Genomic DNA, 26,719 nt, shown 5'->3' with positions numbered 1-26,719 from the left:
ATATTTGTGACCTGATATGCTTTGTTACCTGGAATATTTGATTAATGTAAATACATAAGGCTTTTTGAGTAATTTGGAGTTTAAATGGATTGCATTTGGTATATGCTGTTTTTACTGAAAAGACATTTTGGACTTGCCATATAAAGGTTAGTACTGGCTTAGAAATAAATAATTGAGATTTCCAGGGTACTTTTCTCCTCAGACTACCCAATTACTAAATTAAAACAGTGTTTGTTATTTCTAAGTCAATATAAGGTACTGACTTTTGATTCATAATCATTTGAGCTATGTTAGTTTAACCTGATGTATTTTCTTAATGATACCCATTCACTGTAAGTTGGTCCTTGGGAATGGGCACGTGGAGGATTTCACAGTAAGTAGGACAGAATGTAGGTGAATGTGTTTGCATTGGCTTGGAGCTTCATAAGTTTGGACCAGTTTTAAAATAAGTCAAATTGTGAGTGGTTAAAAGATCTTTTTATTAGTATTGGAAATTTTTGGGAGAGCCTATGGGCTGTAAGAAGGCATAATTTTTTAACATTTTCAGTATCTCCTAAGGTACCACAGCACGGAGTCTTAATTTGCCATTTAAGGGAGACTCTTTAAATCAAATTTATAACCAATTCATGCTTTAAGATATAAAGTTTTGGAGCAATTTACATTGAAAACCATAGTCTTTAAGATTCTGGATATAATTTAAAAAGTATTTTGGTTTCATTTCTTTTGAAGTAATTAATTAAAAGGAATACCTTAGCTCTACCATATACTAACTAGATAGATCTGTGATGTCTGCATAAATCGTTTCTCATCTTTGGGCCTCCACTGCCTTAAATAAAATAATTGTAACTTGTTAGCTTATCTCACATTTATGAGGATTTGTGAGAAATAAAATGAAATGGAGTATGTGAAATTGCTTCAACATAGTAAAATGCTATGTAAATGTAAGGTATTATTTTCAGTTAATAATGGCTTTAAGTGTTGGGATACTTCCAGATGCTCTTTGTTTTCGTAAAGCATGTGCTTGAAGTGGTATCACCAGGACCTCAAAAATCAAAAACAAAAACCTACCTGAACAAAATGCCCTTTAACAGTCTTTAGTTTGTGCATGACCTGTGGCCTTTTTGTATTTTCTCATCAAGTTTATTACCCTGTATCAAGACTTTGTAAAATTGTAAATGTCTCTTACAGCATTAGGGTTTCAGTGTAGAATGGTAGCATATATAAGTGATTTAAGCTATGTTTTAATTCAGGGATTTGCACTTTCCGTTATGACTGCTCAGTGCCACATGCAGAGTAAATTTAGCCCAAATAATTATTTCCAAACAACCAAATATCCAGTTTGTTGTCACGAGATAAATGATATTAGGTATATGTGCCCACTTAACATTTTTACAACTTTCGTTGCATTAAAAAAAATTGATGAAGCATTTCAAAACTTTGTTAATATGGATATCACTTAGTATCTTTCCTAACATTTGTTTGCTTTAAATTGGATTTATTAAATAGTCTATAGGTTATCTTGATCTATAGATTATTTGGTATGTCTGTTATCTGGACATGGTTTTGCTATGCAGTTCTGATAATAATTCTTATTCCTCAGGATTAACCTATAAGTTACAGATGAACAACATTAATGAACTACTTAAAAGGTACTCAGTTCTGCAAAGTAGTGTTTTAATAAGCATATTGCCTCATTATCCTTGGAAACAAGACAAAGCCTTTTAAACTTTAAACTAGAAACTTTTAAACTTTTAAAATAGAGTATTCAAAGTGGAATAACTTGTATGTTGAAATGATTGTATGTCCTGTATAGAATGACCAAGTTAAGTTCTTACAAAAGCACCTGGAATATCTCATCTAAAAATTAAACTTTTTTCAGCCTCCTTTTGCTTCAGTGCTTGCATTTTTATCAATTTTCATTAAATATATATACAGCGTGCTGTTGGGGATGAGAATATAAAAAGCCCCCAAAGCCTATATTTTTAGAGCAGTGCTGTCCAACAGAATTTTATGCAGTGATGGGAAGTTCTATATTCATGCTGTCCAACATGGTAGCCACTAGGCCCAAGCAGCTCTTGTGCATAAATATAACTAGTTCAACTAAGAAACTAATTTTTAAAAAGATTTTATTTATTTATTTGACAGAGATCACAAGTAGGCAGAGAGGCAGGCAGAGAGAGAGAGGAAGGGAGGCAGGCTCCCTGCTGAGCAGAGAGCCCAATGTGGGGCTCGATTCCAGGACCCTGGGATCATGACCCGAGCCGAAGGCAGAGGCTTTAACCAAATGAGCCACCCAGGCACCCCAAGAAACTAATTTTTTGATTGTAATTAATTTTTAATATAAAAAGCCATCTTACTAATAGCTACTTTTTTATACAGTGCAGCTATAAATGGAAGATGAAACATGCTATGACTATAATACAAATTAAGAACTTAGTTTTGTCTTTGGAGCTTGTCACATCCTGGGTTGCATTTTGGCTGATTGTAGCTAAAAGAGTTAGAATAAGAATCTAAGTTTTTTTTTTTTTCCCCTTAAAGATTTTATTTATTTAATTTATTTATTTGACACAGAGTGATCACAAGTAGGCAAAGAGAGGAGGGGAAGCAGGCTCCCTGCCAAGTAGAGAGCCCAACGCGAGGCTCGATCTCAGAACCCCGAGATCATGATCTGAGCCGAAAGCATAGGCCCAACCCACTGAGCCACCCAGGTCCCCCGAACCTAACTTGAAATCTGTTTAGGAAAGAAAACCAGTCAATGAGACTACATGAGACTGGAACTCCTATAACTATGACCATTTTCACCAAAGGAAGAATGAAGGAAAGAGATTGGATAGCGTTGAGTTATAGGGAGGAGAGCATAACAAAGATACTGAGAAACCAGTACCCTCATATAGAGGATGGAGCGGAGAACAGTTGAGCAATATTAAATATACATACCTTTGAAAAGTTAATTCCATTTCTAGGTATTACTCTTATATACTCACAAATAAGTACTCATTGCAGCATTATAAGAGCAATATATAAGCAACCTATTTGTTAATTTAAGAAAAGAATGGGCTACCAGAATTCTAAAAGCTCTCCTTTTGTAAATCGCTGCATTAACAAGCTACCATTGTTACATACTTGTCTAGATACTTTCTGCATGCCCCTTCCCCAATAAATGTTATGAATATGTAGACTATTATGGGGGAGTTGGTTTCCTTAGAGTTCTTTCCATGAATACCAGTTCTGTCTGGGCATCTGGGTGGCTCAGTCAGTTGAGCATCTGCCTTTGGTTCAGGTCATGATCCAGGGGCCCTGGGATCGAGCCCCATGTCAGATTCCTTGCCCTATGGGAGCCTACTTCTCTCTCTCTACCTGCTTGCTGCTCCCCCTAATTATGCTCTGTCAAATAAATACAATCTTTTTTTTTTAAAAAAAAAATAAGGTATGCCTGTCTGAATCTCTGGAATGAAGGCTCAGGAATTTGAACACTACTTAGTGTCAAGTGTTTCCCTTACTAAACACCATTTTACATTTATACGGATGGTACTAGTAGTAGTATGTTTCTGCCTCTTGCACAAGGTCACCAGAATGATTAGAATTGGGGGTATAGCTCAGGGGCAGAGCATTTGACTGCAGAATGATTAGAATGTGATGCTTCCAAGAAACGCTACACACCTCTTACAGAATATGCTGCTGATGAAAAGGTATTCATGATAGGAAATGGAAAAGGCAAATCTAACAGTTTATATAGTATGACACCATGGGTGTGTGTGTGTGTGTACTTAGACTTGGGCAAGTGGGGTCCCTGCCCCAATCCTCACACTGGCTGTGCTTCTCTTCACAGAATGAAAAATTGAAGGAACCAAGGGATTGCACTCCCCTGGTAGTTTGTATTCCTCTACCCACTATGCACCAGATAGCCAGAGCCCCAGAATTCCCTGCCTGACCAGCCCAAAACTTGATCCCAGAACAGATGCAGGCCTCTCTCAAATCCTGAGAACAGACTGTGCTACAGGTGTGTATACCCTTACTCTTGAGAAGTGGCAGCTCATGAGTACTGTGGATGGAACTTGGATGTGCAGACAGGTGTCCACATGCACGCATACCAGGACACTTGCGGTCAGCTGAGACGGCTAAAAGCAGGCAGACTCACGGCCTTGTGGGAAGAACATGCAGACCTAGCCCTCATGCTGTGCTTTATGTAGTATATAGGAATTCCAAATTTGATCCTAGATTTCTGTTCCTTGGGAAGGAATATTTGCCAAGGTAGAAAGATATATAATACTTGATAGTTCTTTACCTGGACACTTAAAAGATGTTGGGATTAGATTCCATTTGTACTCTTGCCTTAGGACCCACAATATTTGGGTGGGCCAGGATGTGTTTGTAATCCCACATTCGAGTAATTTTTAGAAGTTGGATCTTTGGGGTGCCTGGGAGACTCAGTCAGTTGTGTCCAACTCTTGATTTTGGCTCCAAGCATGATCTCAGGGTCAGTGGGGGAGTCTGAGATTCTCTCCCTCTTCCTCTGCCCCTCCCTTTGCTCACACGCTCACTCTCTCTAAAATAATTTTTTTAAAAGACATTTCTTTGCCTATAATAGAGGCTGTTTTTACCCATTCTCGTACCCTTTGTCCACTTGGATTGGCCGACCAAGTTAAAGCATACTGACAGCTAGGGGCTTACAGCTCAGCTCCCTTCTGGTATGCTGGAGAAGTACTGCTTCTCAACACCAGTTGAGTTACACATTTACCTTCCGTTAGCTCTTCCCAAACATGTTTATGCTAGTGGCATTCATTGTTGTAATGATGTAACTTATTACATAAACTAATGAAATATGAGTATGAAAAATTATGAGAGTTGAGGGAAACGTTAAGGAGCTTTTAAAAAAAAGTTGCTGATAAGACAGTTGTGTCCAAGATAATTCTAAATGATAGGGGAGGATTGCAAAAACAAAACAAAACTAGGGCTCTGAGTTGATTCCTTCGCTTGTTTCTGTAAGGTCTTGGACCACTTTAAAAAGGTAGGAATAATAGGTGATGCACTATGTCTGTGATTTATATAGGAGAAACAGATGCTCGAATCAGTTGGCTTGTATTTTAAAAGATCTTGACTCAAATCAAAAGATATCCAGTGTAGTCCTCTGCTTTATAATTGCCTTTTTTTTTTTAGGTTTACATGGAACAAGATTTGTTATGCATTTGAAAACTTTTCTATGAACCTCATAATTTTTCCTTTTCCTTAATTTTTACTATGACAATTTTTTAAAAAAGATTTTATTTATTTGTTAGAAAGAGAGAGTGAGCGAGCACACAAGCAGGCAGAGAGGCAGGCAGTGGCGGGGAGAGAAGCAGGCTCCCTGCTGAGCAAGGAGACTCGATCCCAGGACTCTGGGATCATGACCTGAGCCGAAAGCAGTGGCTTAACCCACTGAGCCACCCAGGCGTCCAGACAATTTTCAAATATACAGAGAAGTAGATAGAGGCTATTGTTGATAACACCTCTATGCTCATCACAGATCTGTTATTAATATTGTATTAAATATTAGTATTTTATTAATATCTTATCATGTTTGTGTCTTTTTTGAAAGTTTTTTTTAAAATTTCACCTATAAGCATTGCAATATGCATCAATAATGATTTATTCTTTTGTTCTTTTAAACACAGCCACATTGTTGACCTTCTGAACAAAATTACAGCACTTCCTTAATATCATCTAATGGCTCAGTCCATATTAAAATTTTGTCTCAAAATTTCCTTGTTGTTTTTTTTAGAGAGAGCAAGCGTGAGCTTGAGCTTGTGGGGAAGGGACAGAGAGAGAGGGCAAATCTCAAGCAGACTCCGCACTGAGCATTGAGACAGATGAGGGGCTCAATCCCACCACCCTGAGATCATGACTTGAGTCTAAATCAGACTCTCAAGCAATTGAGCCACCCAGGCACCCCTCAAAATGTCTCTCTTATGGTTGCTTTCTTCAAATCAGGATCCAGACAAAGTCTATACACTGCCTTTGGTTATAGGTCTCTTTAGGTTTCTGATTTTGTAGTATTTTCCTCCCTCCCTCCTCTTTAAATTCCATTGATCATTTATCTTGTAGAATATTGAACATTCTGGGGCATTTATCTTGTAGAATATTGTACATTCTGAATTTAGCTGATTGCTTCTCTATACCTGGGTTCAATTTTTAGGCAAGAATCCTTCACAGATCAGGTGGTGTGTGATTTCTGTTGCATCACATCATGAAATTCACGCCTGGTTGTCCCAGACTCAATCATTAATCAGTGGAGTGGGTTCAGGGGGTGCTAGACTAATCCACCTACAATAAGTTCCCTATGAAGAAGATTACAAAAATGTTTTAAAGTTTCCCACCAACATTTTAGCTTAATTTTAACATCTATTGATGAATGTTGTATCTTGCATTATCTCATCAGGAGTAGCAACATGGCAATTGTTCTGTCACTCATTTGCTAGCTAGAATTCTCATCAGCATGTTGGCTACACTGAAATGCAGTTCATGCAAGAAAGGATAAATGCTTGATGTTTTTCTCTTGATCAAGTTTTAGAATAGTGATTTGATGCCCTGGCAACCTTCAGTCATGACTAGTGTGTTTCACTTTTAACGAATTATTATGAAGTCAAGAAATTTTATGTATCTAGTGTTTCAATCAGTAAGTTATTCATTTTGGTGCTCAAATTTTCTCATCTTAGGTGTGTCAAGTTAGCACTTGTGTCCCAGTGATCCCTTTAATCCTTGATAACTTCCTTCCTTTGGGTGTTAAATTTTTTTTTTAAAGATTTTATTTATTTATTTGACAGAGAGAAATCACAAGTAGATGGAGAGGCAGGCAGAGAGAGAGAGAGAGAGAGAGAGAGGGAAGCAGGCTCCCCGCTGAGCAGAGAGCCCGATGCGGGACTCGATCCCAGGACCCTGAGATCATGACCTGAGCCGAAGGCAGCGGCTCAACCCACTGAGCCACCCAGGCGCCCCAGTGTTAAATTTTTTGATTAATCTACCAAGTACTACTACTAAGTCTATAGAACTAGTTCTAAGTCATAAGAGGACTTCTACCAAATAAGCTTGTATGTACACAGAAAGTTTCTAGAAGGAAATGAAATGTTTCTTTATATACTGTTCCCAAAAAACAAAGTTTAGAAAACTCAAATATACAAAAGGAGTATTTTTAGTCTTTACTATGGACTAATAGTAATTTTTGTAGAAACAACTTAAAATTACAGTATTTAGTGCTTTATAGTTTTCAATATTCACGTCAAAATGGATACATATCCGATGCTTAACAATCCTTTGGATTACACTGTGGATCCAGAAAGCCAGGGCCGGAACTGTATGCGTGTTTATTTCCAGACGTAAATCGGGCTAAAATGGTCCTCTGGAGCTTGGATGTCATGCACCTCAACCTCACGAGCAATATTAAATGCAGCTGCTATTTCCCTCTACATCATCCGTTCCCCTCCCCACCCCATCTGATGGGTGTACCCTAAACAGAATGCAGGGAGTTATTCTGAATCTCTCTGCGTAGCACACGCACTAAAAAACTATTCGTTGTTTATCTGACATTCACGTTTTTCACTGGCATCCCATATTTTATCTGGCAAATTCACACTCTTTAAGAAACACGGTTCAGGTGGCGCCTCTCCAATTCTTGCTCCCCTTCCTGAAATTTCATGTCGCCTCAGTGCGCTACTGCAGTTGTTACGTCGGCAAGCGATGAAAGGACTTTGGAAAGCTAGGAAATCCTCAGGGATCCGTAAACTTCGGACGGTGAAGAAGAGGCAGGAGACCCGGCCACGTAGTGTCCCAATCAGTTAAACGTGATCGTCTCCGACAGCAACCAGAACCACCGCGGCTCTGCACTTGACGGCACCTTTTGCAGCAGTTGCTGTGAATGCCGTAAAGCGGAGTTGCCGCCTCTCTTGGGTGAGGTAAGGGGTAGAAGGTTCCTTTTGGTTGCGGGGGATGAGAGGGTACCTTCAGACAGGCATCTCCGGTGGCTCGGGTCCCCTCAGCGGGCATCCCCCAGCATTCTGGTCACCTACTTCCTCCGCCCCCCAGGACCGAGGCGGGCCAGAGGCTGAGTGCGCTGCGGGCGGCGGGGCGTGAGGGTACTCAGTGAGTCAGTTCACCACTGGGGCGGTCCTTCCCACGCTCCTAGTTGAGTCAGCAAGTAAAATCCGCATCCTGGGACAAGTTCAGTTTTGGAGGGCGATCGAGACCCTCATAGGACTTTGCTTGGAGTAGTGATGTTTGAGCAGGGTCGTGAGAGCCATCTCAGGATTTGCCAGAGGACAGGCACTGGGGTGGGGGTGTGGAGAGCATTGCGTATTGTAGGACCAGTGTGTGCAAGGGTGCAAAATCATGAAAGGAACGACCGGGTTTGGGCAGCACCGCGTGCATATTAGGGTAATGGCTGGAGGAATGGGTGTCGAGAAGTGAAGGCTAGGAATGCGCTGGCAGCTGACGTTGGGTCTCAACCGGGAAGGACCTTGATGCTCGAGTGTTCGGTTCTACGGGCATTGGAGAACTACAACAGATTTATAGTGAGGGATAATTTAATTAACCATCGCTCATTCTGATGCTTTCCCCGTGGGTTCAACTTTTAGTTCATTTGGAGGACTATTTACTGAAGCAACCCCTTTTTGTGCTTCATAACGGATGGACGCTACTAGCCATGCTAAAGTTTCATATGGCTTTGATGTCTGCTTTTTGTTTGCACTGTCAGTTGGGGGATGTCGGGAAAGACTGGGTATGCGTAGAGGTGGTTGTTAGAAGCTTTGAATAGCAGTGAGAACTGTGTTCAGAATTCATCACCATCAATTTCTCAGGTAACATGAGGCAAGTCCCTTTTCTCAGGGCCTTGGTTTTCTCAGATGTGAAAAGAGGACCTCCATGATACCAGATTCTTTTTACTTTTGAAGATAGAAGATTTCCAAAGAATAAAGATCAGCCTATGAACAGATGAACAGCCTATGAACATGGCTCAAAATGAGTGATAGAGCATTGCATTAAGAATTGGGAAAAGAGGGACACCTGGGTGGCTCAGTCAGTTAAGCCACTGCCTTCTGCTCAGGTCGTGATCCCAGGACGATCAAGTTCTGCACCAGGCTTCTTGCTCGGCAGGGAGCCTACTTCTCTCTCCGTCTCTGCCTGCCACTCTGACTGCTTGTTCGCTTTCTCTCTCTTTCTCTGACAAATAAATAAAATCTTAAAAAAAAAAAAAAGAATTGGGAAAGAGGGGTCCCTGGGTAGCTCATTTGGTTGGGCTGCTGCCTTTGGCTGGGGTTATGATCCCAGGGTTCTGGGATCGAGCCCCGCATCAGGCCCCTTGCTCAGCGGGGAGCCTGCTTCTCTCTCTCTGCCTCTGCCTCTGAATGTCACTCTGTCTTCTGCTCTCTGACAAATAAACAGATTAAATCTTGGGGGAAAAAAAAGAGAGATTGGGAAAAGAGAAGCCTTGTAGAAAAGATTGGGATACTCTGGGGATGGATAAAGCTTGAGGGTTTGAATCATCAGGAACCATCTCAGTTGAACACCTTGGGTAAAGATAGAAAAGGCAGGAAGAGGCATTCATATTTATTTATTTATTTATTTATTTATTTTAGAGAATGGGGGAGGGTCATAGGGGAGGGAAACAGAATCCAAAGCATACTCTGCACTGAGGTGGAGCCAGTGGAGGTGCTCAGGGCTTGATCTCATGAGCTGAGATCGTGACTTGAGCCCAAACCAAGAGTTGGATGTTTAACTGATTGAGAGACCCAGGAGCCCTGAGGCATTCATATTTTAGAGTCCATTTCTGGTGGTAGGTTTCAAGGGCATAGAGGACTTGGGAAGAATGGCACTGGATATCAAAGGAATCCTAAGTGGAAAGAAAGTGCAGTATGTCTGAAAAGGAAGAAAAAGGAATAAGACATGTCAGCAATATGCAGGACTTGATTTCTTGGATCTACGTGATATTTAGAACTTGAGTTTTGAAAAACTGAATTTAAGTGTCGTTGACAAAAATGAGCATTTTATCAGAAATCCAGCATGTAATAGTGTTTTGGCAGTATGGAGATTGGGGTTGTAGCTCTGGATATTGCCAATAATTAGCCTCTTGGGCTGTCATTTAATTCTTCTAGAACCTGGTCTCTGTAAGATGATATTGTTGGACGAGGTGGTCTCTCTCCTCTAAGACCTGTAAAACTTGAGTCTAAGAATGGAGAGCAACCTTTTCTGAAATAGGGGAGGGAGATGTTTGATGGAGAATAGAATTGTTACTTTTTATTTTTTTTTAAGATTTTATTTATTTATTTGACAGAGAGAGATCACAAGTAGGCAGAGAGGCAGGCAGAGAGAGAGAGGAGGAAGCAGGCTCCCCGCTGAGCAGAGAGCCCAATGTGGTACTCGATCCCAGGACCCTGAGATCATGACCTGAGCCGAAGGCAGCGGCTTAACCCACTGAGCCACCCAGGCGCCCTGAATTGTTACTTTTGAACATACTGAATCTGAGGTGTAGGAGATAGAGTTGGAAATACAGGCAGATGGAGCTCATAGACTGGAACTTAAATAGTAAGTTTTCTCTCAGAGGTTGCAGTTAAAAATCTTGAAATATTTGCTTTATTTGCTTTGAGGGATAGATTCTAGAGTAACTAGAGGATGTGCCTATAGGTGGGAGGCTAGAAAAATGTGGAAAGAGCCAAGATGCCTTTCAGCAGACAAATGGACGAAGGAGATGTGGTCCATATACACAGTGGAATATTACACAGCCATCAGAAAGGATGAATCCCTAACTTTTGCATCAACATGGATGGGACTGGGGGAGATGATGCTGAGTGAAATAAATCAAACAAAGTCAGTTTTCATTTGGTTTCATTTATTTGTGGAGCATAAGGAATAGCATGGAGGACATTAGAAGAAGGGAAAAATGAAGGAGGAGAAATCGAAGTGGGAGATGAACCATGAGAGACTACAGACTCCAGGAAACAAACTGAGGGTTTTAGAAGGGAGAGGGATGGGGGAGGGGTGAACCTGGTGATGGGTATTAAGGAGGGCACGGATTGCGTGGAGCACTGGGTGTTATATGCAAACAATGAATCATAGAACACTACATCAAAACCTAATGATGTACTGTTTGGTGACTAACGTAACATAATAAAAAAAAGATGGGAGGCTAGAAAAATGACTAAAGGAGACACACGGCTCTCAGAGCAATGAGCAAGGACTCGTTTTAGAAAAGATTACACGTAGCCTTGGTAGATTGTTTAGGCCAACATTTTATTAAAATAATTTGATGTATTGCAGCAAATACTAAGCACCCTTTTCTAGGAGCTCTGGCAGAAAATAAATAAATATAATCTCCACTGTCTTTCTAATTGTCTACTCAGAAGTAATATCATTTACATATTTATTCAACAAATATTTATGTGTTTCATAACTGGGTCCTAAGGAAGTACTGATGAACAAGACAGATGTGATACTGTTCTTATTATTCCTGCTTGTAAGGGTCTTAGCTTCTAGGTCAGTGCTTTTCAGATTTACACATACATAGGAATCGCCTGAGGATCTTGTTAAAATGTAGATTCCTTTTTTTTTTTTAAATTAACATATAATGTATTATTTGCTTTAGGGGTACAGGTCTGTGAATCCTCAGTCTTGCACAATTCACAGTGCTCACCATAGCACATACCCTCCTCAATGTCCCGTCACCCAGTCATTCCATCCCTCCCACCCCCCTCCCCTCCAGCAACCCTCAGTTTGTTTCCTGAGATTAAGAGTCTCTTATGGTTTGTCTCCCTCCGCGGTCCCATCTTTTTTCATTTTTTCCCTCCCTTCCCACACAACCCCTTGTCCTGCCTTTCAAATTCCTCATGTCAGAGAGATATGATAATTCTTTCACTGATTTATTTCACAAAGGCAGATACCCTCTAGTTCTATCCACATCGTTGCGAGTGGCAAGATTTTGTTTTTCTTTTTGATGGCTGCATGGTATCCATATATATGTGTATATATTCACACATATATATGCATATAAATAAAAACATAAAATACTATAAAAATAATAAATATATAAAATAAATATATGTACATATGTATATGTATAAATATATATATGTGTGTATATATATATATATCAATCACATCTTCTTTATCCATTCATCTGTTGATGAACATCTAGGTTCTTTCTATAGTTAGCTGTTGTGGACATTGCTGCTATAAACATTCAGGTGCACGTGCCCCTTCAGACCACTACGTTTGTATCTTTAGGGTAAAAACCCAGTAGTGCGATTGCTGGGTTGTAGGGTAGCTCTATTTTCAACTTTTTGAGGAACCTCCATGCTGTTTTCCAGAGTGGCTGCACCAGCTTGCATTCCCACCAACAGTGTAGGAGGGTTCCCCTTTCTCCAAATCCTCTCCATCACCTGTCATTTTTTTTTTTTTAAAGATTTTATTTATTTGACAGAGAACACAAGTAGCAGAGAGGCAGGCAGAGAGAGAGAGAGAGAGAGAGAGAGAGAAGCAGGCTCTGCACTGAGCAGAGAGCCCGATGTGGGGCTCGATTCGAGGGTCCTGGGCTCATGACCTGGGCCAATGGCAGAGGCTTTAACCTGCTGAGCCACCCAGGCGCCCCCACCTGTCATTTTCTGACTTGTTAATTGTAGCCATTCTGACTGGTATGAGGTGGTATCTTACTGTGGTTTTGATTTGTGTAAAATGTAGATTCTAAATCAGTAAGTTGTTATGTATTGTTTTAAGTACTTAATACATTCTGAGCCCTGTGTTTGATTCTGTTATACAATTTTACTAAGCTCAATATCCACATGTTAACCAACCAATCAAGTACTTGCATTTTTTTTTTAAGATTTTATTTATTTATTTGACAGACAGAGATCACAAGTAGCAGAGAGGCAGGCAGAGAGAGGGGGAAGCAGGCTCCCTGTTGAGCAAAGAGCCTGATGTGGGGCTCAATCCCAGGACCCTGAGCCAAAGGCAGAGGCTTTAACCCACTGAGCCACCCAGGCGCCCCAAGTACTTGCATTCTTGAGGGGAAGACTCTACTCAATTAAAAATAACTTGGTTTAATAGCAGTATGCTTCTCAAAAAATGGGAAGAGATTAACAAAATTAAAGCTTATAACATGTAAGCTGTAGTAAATGAGTACTTGTTAAATGACACAAAATGAAAGAAAACTTTTAAAAGTTAAAAAAAATTTTTTAATATTTGAAAATCAATTGATGTTCACATAGGATAAAGAGAAAAAAATACCTTCACTCCACCCAACCCAAAGATTACTCTGGAGTGTATGCTAACTAAAGTAGCTCTAAATGATCCCAAGGAATAGCCTATATATATAATGGTTGGGTCGAAAAAAAAAAAATTCCTTGGTTCCTCAAGTTTCCACTGCCTTTGAAATAACCATAATCTTTTGTCTATGTGACACAGAGTCTTGTGACAGGGAACTGCTAGCAGCTTGCCCAGTGTCTAGTACATGGGGTTCAGCAATATCTGTGAAGTTAATGGAAGAATGAATGAACGAGGTAGCACGGCAAACTGACCTCTGTCGTAAACTCTGGCTGTCACTCTTCACCTGCACCTGCTTGCATTCATCTCTCATCTCATTCTTTTGTACTCTCCTGGCCACACAGAACTCTTCTCTTCTGTAAAAAGTTGCTTTTAAAATCTGTGTTTGTGCTTAGATTCTATTGTGGAAGAGTTGGAAATGCAGAAGAATACCATGGGATAAAAAAGCATGAATGATAGCCTCTTGTCTCAAGGGACTGTAATTTAAGACTAAATCTGTACTAAAAATAGTACAGATATACAGTGGTGTGGGAATATGAGAGAGGGGGACTTTAATTGTGTGAGAGCAAAGGAAATTATTTGAGCTTTAAGATGGCTATTATTAATTATTGCTGGCATTACTGTACACTCTGATGTTCTAGGTGCTGTTCAGTGCTTTACATGAATTGATGTGTTCAATCCTCAGAAGAGCCTTTTGCATCAAGTACAATTTATAGATGCACTCTGAAGATAGGGGCACAAAGACGTTAAGTAACCTTCCCAAAGTCCTACGGGTTGCAAGTGTCAGAGCAGGATTTGAAGAGAGCAGTCTGTGTTTAAGCCTGTACTTTTAACTACTCAGTAGACCGTGAGAGGGGCAGGGGGGTGAAGGGAGAAAGCATTGTAGATAGAAGGAATAGCATAGGTGAAGGCACCCAGGTGAGATGGCACTGTATCAGCAGATTCGTATAGAAGAATAGTACAGAATAAGCCATAGAAGGTCTTAAAGCAGCGGAAGTGACACAAAGAGGTATGCTAGAAATAATTTGACTTTGATCCCTAAGATGAGTATTTTGAGGAAAGTCTGATAGGATATTCATGTAGGAGGCTTTCTATCTAGACAGAGGTAATAAGGCCTTTAAACGAGGCTAACTATGTGCAAATGGAAAAGAAATGATAGCTTTTAGAGGCACTGAGGATACACAGTTTGTTGACTCATTAGATGCAGAGTTAGAACCGCAAAAACTATTTTGTTTTGAACATAAGTAATTGAGAATATAGGGATACTGTTAACAAAATAGATTGTCAAATTGTGGAGGAAATTTAGTGTGAAGGTGGACAGTGATTCGCTTTAGGTGGTAGTGGTGTGTTCAAGAAGAAATAGCCAGCAGTCAGCTAGAATATTTATAAGTCATAATTAGCCAGTAGATTAGGGAAGTATCCCTAATAAAATGATTAAGAGCAAGAGAAGGGGTGCCTGAGTGGCTCAGTGGGTTAAGCCTCTGCCTTCAGCTCGAGTCATATCTCAGGGTCCTGGGATCGAGCCCCGCATCAGGCCCTCTGCTCAACGAGGAGCCTGCTTCCCCCTCTCTCTCTCTCTCTGCCTGCCTCTCTGCCTGCTTATTATCTCTCTCTCTCTCTCTCTGTCAAATAAATAAAAATCTTAAAAAAAAAAAGAGCAAGAGAATGTAAAGAGAACATCCATCTGGATTTTATATCCAGCAGAGAATCGTAGGCATATTAAACAACACCACTTCCTTCACCTTTTTACTTTGCCCTTGTAATATCCCCTCCTATCTTCACTTCCTTTCTCAGCTAGACTTTTTTTTTTTTTAAGATTTTATTTATTTATTTGACAGAGATCACAAGCAGGCAGAGAGGCAGGCATAGCGGGGTGGGGGTGGGGGCAGGCTCGCTGCTGAGCAGAGAGCCCTATGCAGGGCTTGATCCCAGGACCCTGGGATCATGACCTGAGCTGAAGGCAGAGGCTTTAACTCACTGAGCCACCCAGGCATCCCTCAGCTAGACTTTTTTTAATCTAGGTTTTTCATTTCACACACTCTTTGCAGAACCTTATCATTCCCTAGTCATTTAGAAAAGAGTCACTATATATTTGCAATTTTTCTGGAGTATCAGATCGACTATTTTTTTTAATCCCACGTGTCAGCATGTTGAATTAGAGGTTATATTGCAGAAGGTTAAGAAGTAAATGAGTGATAAGCAGATAAAGAGAATTCTTAACTCTGTGCAGTCTAACAACTCCCAGGCTACTGATAACTATTAAGAAGTTAGCTGTGAAAGAAAAGGAAATGAACAGCAAGAAAGACTGGCAGTATTTAGGGAAGATGGGTAGCATCTTTTAGTTATAGCAGCTGGAAATGTTGATTTTTTTTTTTTCATGTCTTACCTTGAATACATTTGCAGAAGCATTTTCTCTTTGAGCTTTCTAAAATTCTACCTCAGCTCTTTAATTGTGCCTTTGCCTAATTACACTGTTCTCTTTTCTGTGGGTTAGTCTGTTTTATTTTGCAGGGCAAGCCATATTTGAATTTCAGTTCTTTCTGATTCATACCAGCAATGCCTCTCTCTCCTTTCCCTCATGTCCCTAAGAAGTTGCGACCTAGCAGCATTGAGGGGAACAGGCTAACACACATCATCTGTGAACCTAAATTAAGTGTCAAGGCTGACATTTCTTGTTGGAGGGCCTCTCATGTCAAGAGAAATGATCCAGAAGGCAGGAATAAAAAAAACCAAGGCACTTAGACATTCTTTCAGGCAGATCCTTACACAAATGATTCTCAAACGAGTGGTGGTGGTGTTCATGGGATGTCAGGTAAGCCGGGTGTCAGAGTCTTTCATTGCCATTACCTGCAAAAAAACAAATAATGTAAAATGGGCAAATGGGAAGCTGAAAGAACACGAAATACTGCTCTTGGCTATAGAGAGAGCCCGAGAATTTGTCTTGAATTTCCCATCTTTTGTATTTCCCTTCACATTTGTGTATGGCTTTGATCTACCACCCATTTTTTCCAAACTGTTTCATGTCTTGACACATAGTGAAAATGATAATAAAGGATATAAGAATGTGTTTATTCTTGGCTGGAGATGGCCAATTTTTGGGCTCGGGCTACCCCAGGCCCAAAGACAGAGGATTGATAGCTCTGATGCCCATAACCCATTAAAGGTCCGTTGGGAAGCAGATCTACCTAATCCTTTCATTGCCCATTCTCAGTTTATGGCACTAGGGATGGCAAGCTTCCATGTCATCGGAGCCACATTCTTTAATATACCATACTTACATTAACCTTCTCATATTTGCATTAGATCTTGAAGAACCTTGAGTTGCTTAAACCTCCTAACTCCCCTTAGTGTCTGCATTATATATTTTTCTTTCTTTCTTTCTTTTTTTAAATTTTTTTTAAAGATTTTACTTATTTATTTGACAGACAGAGATCACAACTAGGCAGAGAGACAGGCAGAGAGAGAGGAGGGGAAGCAGGCTCCCTGTTGAACAGAGAGCCCGATGCGGGGCTCCATTCCAGGACCCTGAGGTCATGACCCGAGCCGAAGGGAGAGGCTTAACCCACTGAGCCACCCAGGCGCCTCTGCATTATATATTTTTCTGAAGACATTTGCTGTCTTTTCCCTTTATTTTCCCCTCATTTTAATTTATTAACTCTATAATACTCATCTCTTTTTCATTAGACATGATATCCTGTCTTTTTTAGGAAGCTTTCCCTAAGTATAAGTAAAAAAATACATTACTTATCCTCCCCAGAGCTTTTATTATGATAGGTAAAATGTCACATATAAAAAGAAATGTATACACAAAGAATGTTTTTATTTTGCTTCTATGCTATATTTCTCCATATGATATTTTTAAGTGTTTCTTCTTCAGGATTGTAACAAAGTATGGTCTTTAAATTCTAATAAAAAATCACTCTTTCATATTTCATGTTTTGTTTTAACATAAAAGTTCCTGCAGGACAGAGAACTTCTTAAAATAAAAACTTTAAAAAATAATTTTGTGTACTTGAGTATTATGCAAAGTATTAGTATACTAAGCATACATGTTATTTCTTAATTCAGTCAGTTTTAGGCTGGTGAGGGGAATGATTCATCTGTACTAATAAGTATCATCCAAAATGGAAGGTAGTTAAAGCCCCTCCTTGTGCTCCCATAGTAACTTGTGCCTACGCCTTCATAGCAATAACACCGTTTACATTGCCTCCATATTTGCTTCTAATAGAGTCTATCACAAACTCGATGTGGGGTGGTAAGGAATGAGGTTTACATTTTGGAAAAAACTTCCCATGCTGTTCTGTAGATCCATCACACCTTCCATCACCATCAACACCATTCTTCTGAGAACTTCTGTTCATCTCTAAAGTCTTAGAAAATAGGAAACTATCTTACTTATCAAACAGTAAATGTTCCCAGAAGGAAGGTAAAACTAGGGATTTAGAGATAGGAGAGATTAATTTTGACTCAGAAGAGCATGAGAAACTTTATACAAGGGTTACTTGAGAAGAGTTATGAAAAGAGGTGTTGAGCTAGGTTTATGGAAATGGATGAGAGCATTTCATGCAAGAGGGAATGAGCAAAAGCAGAGGCAGAAAAGTGTGGTATGTATTCTAGGGATTCTTGGGCAAAAATTTCAGGGTGTATGAAGTGGGAGAAGCCTACAGAATTTGCTTGTGTTCAGTCGGATTGTGAATTCTCGTTTGGAATTGGAACTTTATTTGTAGGTGGTAGAGATTCATTGAAAAATTGTTATCGTGGCATATCTTGATTCATCTATCAGCAACTTGGTGTATCTGTTACTGTGTAAGTGAGGTTATGGGTAGGTAGAAAGTGGAGACTAGGGGTTCATTTGAAATTGCAACATTAGGTACAATTAGAGTCTAAGTTAAGAGTTACAGTGAAGAGAGAAGAGGGAGTTGATGCCAGAGATATTTTAGAGGTAAATTCAATAAGCCTTGGCCTCTCTTATACGTATCATATTTTTCATTTTAAAGTGGTAAACATTCCTAATAAAGAGATCGTGCTAGCGAAAAGGAGGTTTTTTTTTTTTTCTTAAAGATTTTATTTATTTATTTGACAGAGAGATCACAAGTAGGCAGAGAGAGAGGGGGAAGCAGGCTCCCGCTGAGCAGAGAGCCTGATGCAGGGTTTGATCCTAGGACCCTGAGATCATGACCCAAGCCGAAGGCAGTCGCTTAAACCACTGAGTCATCCAGGCACCCCAAAAGGAATGTTTTGAATACTCTTCCTTTACAATTGAATTGCCTTGGAATTTATAGAAAATAATAAAGTTAACTAGATATCATCTTGATAACAGTAGAATTAAGTGATTGATGATATGTGTTGGAGGTTTGTTTTATGTTAAGAATTAATTATAGGTTAGAAACATGTTGTAGTAGTATATATAGGCCTTTTATGCTTTCTTTCTGTTTATTCAGGCATAGAAGAGTCTCAGTTATGGCACACTCTGAATATCACTTTAGAAAATTACATAGGAATCATTATACAATATGTTGGTGCATTATTATTATTTTTTTAAAAGATTTTTATTTATTTATTTGACAGATAGAGATCACAAGCAGGCAGAGAGGCAGGAAGAGAGAGAGGGGGAGGCAGGCTCCTCGCCGAGCAGAAAGCCTGATGTGGGGCTCGATTCCAGGACCCTGGGATCATGACCTGAGCCGAAGGCAGAGACCCTAACCCACTGAGCCACCCAGGCGCCCCTGTTGGTGCATTATTTAATATAACTACAAGAAACTGCACTGAAATATTGAAAGTGAAGGATATTCTCCTTATTATCTTGTGAGTTACTTTTATCAGACTATTTGTTTTATTTTAGCAGATTTAAGCTGACAGCAAAAACTAATGTCATCATCAATGTTATTTTTTTTTTAAAGATTTTATTTATTTATTTGACAGACAGAGATCACAAGTAGGCAGAGAGGCAGGCAGAGAGAGAGAGAGGAGGAAGCAGGTTCCCTGCAGAGCAGAGAGCCCGATGTGGGGCTCGATCCCAGGACCCTGGGATCATGACCTGAGCCGAAAGCGGAGGCTTTAACCCACTGAGCCACCCAGGCGTCCCTCATCAATGTTATTTTATATGTGTTGCTAGTTTTTATAGTTTGAGGAAACCGAACATGATCATGATTTACTCATTTGTTTTTGCTCTGTACATTATCTGTACATCAAATGGATTATTCGTATTAGTGTTGGTATCATTTGTCTTTTAAATAGTGGTGTTCTTTTTAAGATTTTTATTTCTTTATTTGACAGACAGAGATCACAAGTAGACAGAGAGGCAGACAGAGAGAGAGGAGGAAGCAGGCTCCCCGCTGAGCAGAGAACCCGATGCGGGGCTCGATCCCAGCACCCTGGGATCATGACCCAAGCCAAAGGCAGAGGCTTAGCCCACTGAGCCACCCAGGTGTCCCGGTATCATTTGTCTTAAGTAGTTTGTTGACTTTATATAATACCATGTTTGCTTCATGTAAACTTTGACTCTGGAAGCTCATTTGTGGTTTGTTTGTTTGTTTGTTTTTAATTAATTAATTTATTTATTTGGCAGAGAGAGAGATCACAAGTAGGCAGAGAGGCAAGCAGAGAGAGAGAGGAGGAAGCAGGCTCCCTGCTGAGCAGAGAGCCCGATGCGGGACTCGATCCCAGGACCCTGAGATCATGACCTGCACCAAAGGCAGCGGCTTAACCCACTGAGCCACCCAGGCGCCCTCATTTGTGTTGTTTTAAAACTAAGCCAAGACTTTTGATTTTTAAGATGGCAGAGTAGAGACATTGGTTCCCTCTTCTATCTGAAATTACCCTGAAACAAGGAGAATGAGACACAGAGATTACGTCTTTGATGAGACCAGAAATCCTATAACCCCAAACCAAAATATTTGAGAAATATTGTCCAATGTAAGCAGGAAGAGATTAAAAGAGGGAAGTAGTAGGAAGAGATCTCAGAGCTTGTAGAGCAACATGAGAGAGATCTGTTTACAGTGGGATCAGGATGTATAGGAGGGCAGTGAGAGCTTCCTTGGATCGTTTGGCTGCATGAACTGCCTGGAAAGGAAGAGCAAAGGAGAAAACAGAGATAAACTGTCTTTGCAGAACACACTTTCTTGGTGAAGCAAGAAGTCATGGCTAAATAACTTTATCTCATTTGTTCTCAGACACATTCTCTTTGTCTCTTTTCTCTCACACACACAGGCACAAAACACTCTGTCATAAAATGCTTTCTTGTACTCAACCAAGTCTAGAACCAAGCCTGCTTCTTCCGTCCACATCCTCTTGCAAATAACCGATCCTAGTAGAGTTCACATCATTCATGGGTAAATAATAAAAAGGAAACAAACACAGTATCTACACAAAAATGCTGTGAGAAAAAGGAAAAAAGAAACGGAAAAACAAGTGACATGAGAAACATGAGGAAACTGTATTGGCCTAACAAATTTAATGAAACAATCACTTCTTTAAAATAATAGACAAGGTTTATTGGTCAGGGAGAAATAGTAAGTTAACAGGAGATGATAAATCATATTCTGGCAGAGCTCAAGAAAGAAAAGGAAGAAAAATAATCAGAAATAAATGGCCATCTTGGAAGCAAAAGGGAGAATTAATACTGTTGAAAAGTCAGTAAGGGGCATGACAACAGGCTTTTGAAAGTTGAACAAAGTGAAATGAGAATGAAAAGAGATGAAACGAATGCTCAATTTTGTTCTGGAAATGGAGAATTCAACATTAGAACAAAAAAATATTGAAACATCTAACTTAAGAAACTTCCTAAAAAGAAATCTTAGTTCTACAGATCAAAAGGGCAGGTAATAAAGAAAAATTAGTATACATTAACCCTTGAACAGTGTGAGGATTAGGGACACCGACCACCCCCCCAATGCAGTTGAAAATCTGTGCGTTAACTTTTGACTCCCTAAAAATCTTAAACAACTGATAGCCTACCATTGACCAGAAGTCTTATTGATAACATAAACAGTTGATAACATAAGTTATTGATAACATTATAACATTAAGTTATTGATAACATAAACATAAACAGTTGGCTAACACATATGCCAAATGTATTATATACTGTATTTATATATATGATATATATATAAATATATATATAAATTATATATATACTGTATTATAAGGTAAGCTAGAGAGAAGAAAATGTTATTAAGAATACCATAAGGAAGAGAAAATGAATTTACAGTACTGTACTATAAAAAAATCTATGTATAAGTAGATCCATATACTTTAAACCCATGTTGTTCAAGGGTCAACTATACAGTCATCAACATCATTATGTGGCCTAGTTTTTAAAAAATTGGATTTCAGAGGTAAGGAATGCATTCTCTGTTCATCCCATTAAAAAGGTTAATTTACCTGTAGGGGAGACCTAGGGGAAGGATCAGATACCATGAAGGGAATATTTAGCATTATAGAACAGTGGTACAAAGCCTACAAGTCATCAGCGGAAAGAAAGTATCATCTCAATCCAACTATCAGCTGACTAGTTTATTAGAACAATGTAAGAACTCAAGGTAAATAGTATTTGTAAGTTTTTTGATTAACTGCAAGAAGATGAATATCAGCCATTCAGTAGATGAACAGAGATGATTCAGCAAAAGGATTGACAGGGAAGATATAGCAAAATAGTTGTGAGATTTGTAGTAACAGAATATGATAGAACTGTAACATGGTAGAAATAACTAATAAAAGTCCAGATTGAAGGAGGAGAAAAAGCAGGAGGGTAAGTATAACTTTGTTGATTTCCTCTTCTTATTCAGCTGGAGAACAAAGGATAAAAAGTTTAGACATCAAGTTATAGAGGTGTTAGTATATTTAAAGGATTAAAGATGAACACTTGAAGACTAAATATAATATGTTTAACCAAAATCAAATAGTGCATAGGAGGTTCAAAGAAGTAGAACTGTTTTAAATTTCTTATCCTAAATAGTCAGATGCAGCCAAAGATGAAGGAATAAAATTTTTTATCTTTGCACATTATTTACATTGGCAAAAAACTGAAAACATATATGGGATACTTATCAAGACTGTCTATATCCTAGATCACAAAAAACAAAAAGCTATCATACAGAGGAAGTTTCTTGACCAGAAGTTTTCTCAATTTCTTCTATGGAAGTGGTTCTTCATGTGGTCAGCAACATCAGCAAGGCATGGCCACTTGTCAGAAGTGCATACTTGGAAGCCCCATACCACGGCTACTGAATCAGAAACTAGGTGAAGTCCCCAGATCTCTGTTGGTCAGGTTTTACAGATATCCCATTTATGTTTATTATTTGCAGTTGTTGTTTGTAGAATGCCATGATAAATATTTTTGTTCTTTCATATTTGGTCTTGTATGTGTTTATTTAGGAGAGGAAATTAGCAAATCAACGAATGTTCTGTAGAACTTTAGGTAACTTTCTTTGTTGTGCTGGTTATTAGAGGTGAAAAATTGAAAGTAGGTTTTTGTTTCTTTAGAAATATCTTTTTTGTTTACAGAAAAAAAAGAGTGTCTTCTTTTCCAAAAAAGATGAAACGAACACGGTTACTCTCAAAAGACAACCAAGTGAGCACCGCAGACTAATGAGTAGAATCAATAAGAACGTGATTTTGGCGCTTTTAACTTTGGCCAGTTCTGCATTTCTGCTGTTTCAGTTGTACTACTACAAGCACTATTTATCAGCAAAGGTAATATTTTTTCTCTTTTCTCATCATTAGGCTTCATTTTAACTGTATATTTTCCGAACCTAGCTCCCTATTTCAGTATATAAAAATAATCTCAGTTTTTCAGATTCTTGCAGAAATAGTTCCTACTGAGATTCTCATCTTTGTGAAGTGTGGCAAACAATTTACCATTGCAGTTAAATGTTACTATAATAACATGCTATTCAAAGATGCCAAGTTTCAGTAATGTTTAATCTATTGAAATTTTTTTCTGATACAGTTATATAAAAATTGTTACTCTTCTAAACACATCATCCCTTATTGGAAAGAACTGAATAATAAATAATTTTTATAAAATACCAAAATTAGTTTATTTTAGTACAGTGTACTTCTCTCTCCCATTCTAGGGGAGGATACTTCTCTGCCCTAGTTGACCTTGACCATGGACTTACTTTGGCTGGTGGAATGTAACAGACATATGCACAAATTTCAGAGGGGCTGTTATATGACTTCCCCTTTGTTCAACCCTGACCTACCAGGAGAAGAATGTGCCCTGGGTAGATTCTGCCCCTCCAGTCTGGGCCCTGGATGGAATGTATGAAGCAGACCAAGGTGTAGCTGCCTGGCTGACTTGCAGATCTGACAGAAAGTAATGTGTATTAGGCTTTAAGATTGGTCAAGTTAATTATGAAGCATTGTTATGTGGGATTGCTGGATGTCATTGTACAGATGAGAAAACCAAATAACAGAGATGTTAGCTAACTTACCTACACAAATCACCCAATTTCTAATATCTAGGGCTGACAGTCTATACTTTACTCCATTCTTTCCAGGCTTAATTATTTTTAAAAAAAATTGACAAATACTGAGGCTACCAGCTATCTTGGGTGTTTATCCAACGAATGTCTGTGTGTGACATCTCTTATCCCTTTCTGATTATTTTCTTAGGAAAACGTCCTAGAGTGGAATTTCTGGATCTCATATGCATGTGTTAGGTTTTGTCACATATCGCAGGGTTATATTCCTTAAGGATGAGTAGTGTGCCTGATTTCCTGTACCCTTTCCAAATATGGAAATAATAGCAATAGTAAGGACAGTAATGGCATCTGTATTAGTTAGAGATGCTTTGGATGACTACTAGTAGCTTAAACAAATAGAGGGGTATTTGTATTTTCTACCTTTAAGTTCAGAGCTTCTAAACTTCTCTTGACATTTTCCTTGTGCTAGACAAGGCTGGAAGAAGAAATATTGCATTCTAGAAGGCTTCTACTTTTGTGACATTAGCCAGCAGATTTCCAGATATAAAATAATCTGGGAGAGCAAGGTTTTACTACCGTGTTGTTCTTGTTATTTAGCTTTTCCACACTTTGTAATAGAGATTGCAGAAAAAAAGTGTGAAAGTGGGTGTCAGGTCAGCTTACACAGTGTCTGCCACAGCAGCTAACATCTTTTTGTTGCTTAGATGCTTGGCATTGTGCTAAGCATTTCACATACATTTAATTCTTATAACAACAAATTGAGTATATCTTGTGCTTTGTTTTCCCAGAGAAAAAAACTGAGGTTTGTTGAGATTTATTAATTTGTCCAATGTCACATAATTATTAATTTCTTTTTAGAGAGAAAGAGAATAAGCAGGTGGAGGGGCAGAAGGAAAAGGAGAGAGAGAATCCTAAGCAGCCTCCTTGCCCAGCGTGGAGCCTGATTCAGAGCTCGATCTCATAACCCTGAGATCATGACCTGAGCCAAAATCAGGAGTTGGACACTTAACTGATCCACCTAGGCACCCAATGTCACATAATTATTAAATGAGGGAGATAGAATTTAAACATAGGGAGTCTACCCCAAGAATCTTGTTCCTAATACTAAACTCTATTAGTGGTCATTTATTTGATTACTAATGGGGCTAAACATCTTTCCATATGCTTATTGCTTCTTTTTATTTCTTTTTATTCTTATTTCTTTGTATTTCCATCTGCATATTTTTCTGGTGGTGTGTTCTATGTTGTTTTAAGGATAATATACCTTTATCATATATATCTCAAACATTTTTCCTGGTTTATTAATTTGCCTTTTAACTTTATATTCATGTATAACTCTCCCAATACATTTGTATTTAATTTTTTGGTAGACAGCTTTCTTCTTTAGGGGATCTGGTTTTTATGTCATAAGTAACCCAAGACTGGAAATAGTCATCTGTATTTTCATCAAAAATTATTTGTATTTATTTTATTTTTAAAGATTTTTTTTTATTTGACAGAGATCACAAGTAGGCAGAGAGGCAGGCAGAGAGAGAGAGAGGAAGGGAAGCAGGCTCCCTGCCGAGCAGAGAACCCAACGCGGGGCTCGATCCCAGAGCCCTGGGATCATGACCTGAGCTGAAGGCAGAGGCTCTAACCCACTGAGCCACCCAGGCGCCCCATATTTATATTTATTTTTTTTAACTAAATAGAATTTACTTTAGGATAAAGTATGAATTTAAGTATGAATTTAATTTAAAAACTAACTTTAAGTTTTTCCCAGATGGTTAACAATTTGCACCAATATCACTTTTTGAATTCCCTTCATTAACTTAGAAATCCCATCTTAATTATACATTAAATTCCTACAAATAACTACTATCCTGACCCCTTCCCCTGAATGTATTATAGCTTTACTTGTCAAAAGCACAAACTCAAGCCTGGGATTAAACCTATCTATACTGTTTATTAGCTGTGGGATCTTGGGTGAATTACTTCTAAATGCTGTTTCCTCATCTATAATACAGGGAAGATAACAGTATCACCTTGTAGACTTGTGAAGCTTAAACAAATGAATGCATGTAAAACATTTGGAACATTGGGACGCCTGGGTGGCTCAGTTGGTTAAGCAGCTGCCTTCGGCTCAGGTCATGATCCCAGCGTCCTGGGATCGAGTCCCACAACGGGCTCCTTGCTTGGCAGGGAGCCTGCTTCTCCCTCTGCCTCTGCCTGCCACTCTGTCTGCCTGTGCTTGCTCTCGCTTCTCTCTCTATGACAAATAAAATAAAAAAATTAAAAAAAAAAAAAAAACATTTGGAACAGTGCATGTCACATACAAATCAGGAAATATGGGCTTTTTGCAGGGGGGGTGCTTTTTTTTTTTTTTTAAGGAAAGATGTCACCTAATACAAGGTTTATTTTTTTTTTTCAAGTAATGTCTTTCATTCATTGATTCATTGATTCATTCATTGATTCGTTTCATTTTGCTTCAAGTTTTAATTTAAATTATAGCTAGTTATCATATAGTGTATTACTGGTTTCAGGAATAGCATTTAGTGATTCATTACTTATATATAACACCCAGCGCTCATCAAAACAAGTGCCCTCCTTAATACCCATCATCCATCAAGCCCATCCCCCAGCCACCTCCCTCTATCAACCTTCAGTTTGTTCTCTATAGTTAAGAGTCTCTTATGGTTTGTCTATGAGCTATTTCTTTTTTTTTTTTTTTTTTTTGAAATTATAAAGCCCTTTTATATTGCCTCTCATTGTTTTTACCACTCAATGAGTCTTTGTCTTCTCCCACCCTTATGGAAAATTCAGGCACACTTCAAGACAGTTTCGGCAAAATTCTTAAGTTATAAAATATTGTTTCAGCTTAAGAACTGAAATGTCCACTTCCATGTGTGTTCAAAATCCCAATGCTCTTTGGGTTGAAACATGAGGAATAAAGAGAGAAAAAGAATTAAGGATGGTCCTTACTGGACGGATGGCTTTTCTCCAGAACTGGCAGATGTCTGGACTGATCATTT

At 38.9% G+C, this 26,719-nt stretch overlaps 1 protein-coding gene across 5 annotated transcripts in view; it reads left to right on the top strand.

The window, feature by feature from the left end:
* The first annotated feature begins 7,896 nt into the window (after positions 1-7,896).
* FKTN (fukutin) overlaps positions 7,897-26,719 on the top strand; it is an 82,114-nt gene continuing 63,291 nt past the window's right edge. For 3 of the 5 annotated variants that reach the window (XM_044265210.1, XM_044265211.1, XM_044265207.1), the window contains exons 1-2: positions 7,897-7,925; positions 22,786-22,974. In XM_044265210.1, the coding sequence (XP_044121145.1) occupies positions 22,870-22,974 (105 nt within the window). In that variant the 5' untranslated portion in view covers positions 7,897-7,925; positions 22,786-22,869. Of the gene's footprint in view, positions 7,926-19,062; positions 19,084-22,785; positions 22,975-26,719 lie in introns of those variants that run through there. The other 2 variants (XM_044265208.1, XM_044265209.1) reach the window with 2 other exon arrangements.

The sequence above is a fragment of the Neovison vison genome, chromosome 9 (assembly GCF_020171115.1).
Source record: "Neovison vison isolate M4711 chromosome 9, ASM_NN_V1, whole genome shotgun sequence".
In the NCBI taxonomy this organism is placed as follows: domain Eukaryota; kingdom Metazoa; phylum Chordata; class Mammalia; order Carnivora; family Mustelidae; genus Neogale; species Neogale vison.
The sequence above is the reverse complement of the archived record's forward strand: the minus strand, read 5'-3'. Positions and strand labels throughout refer to the sequence as shown.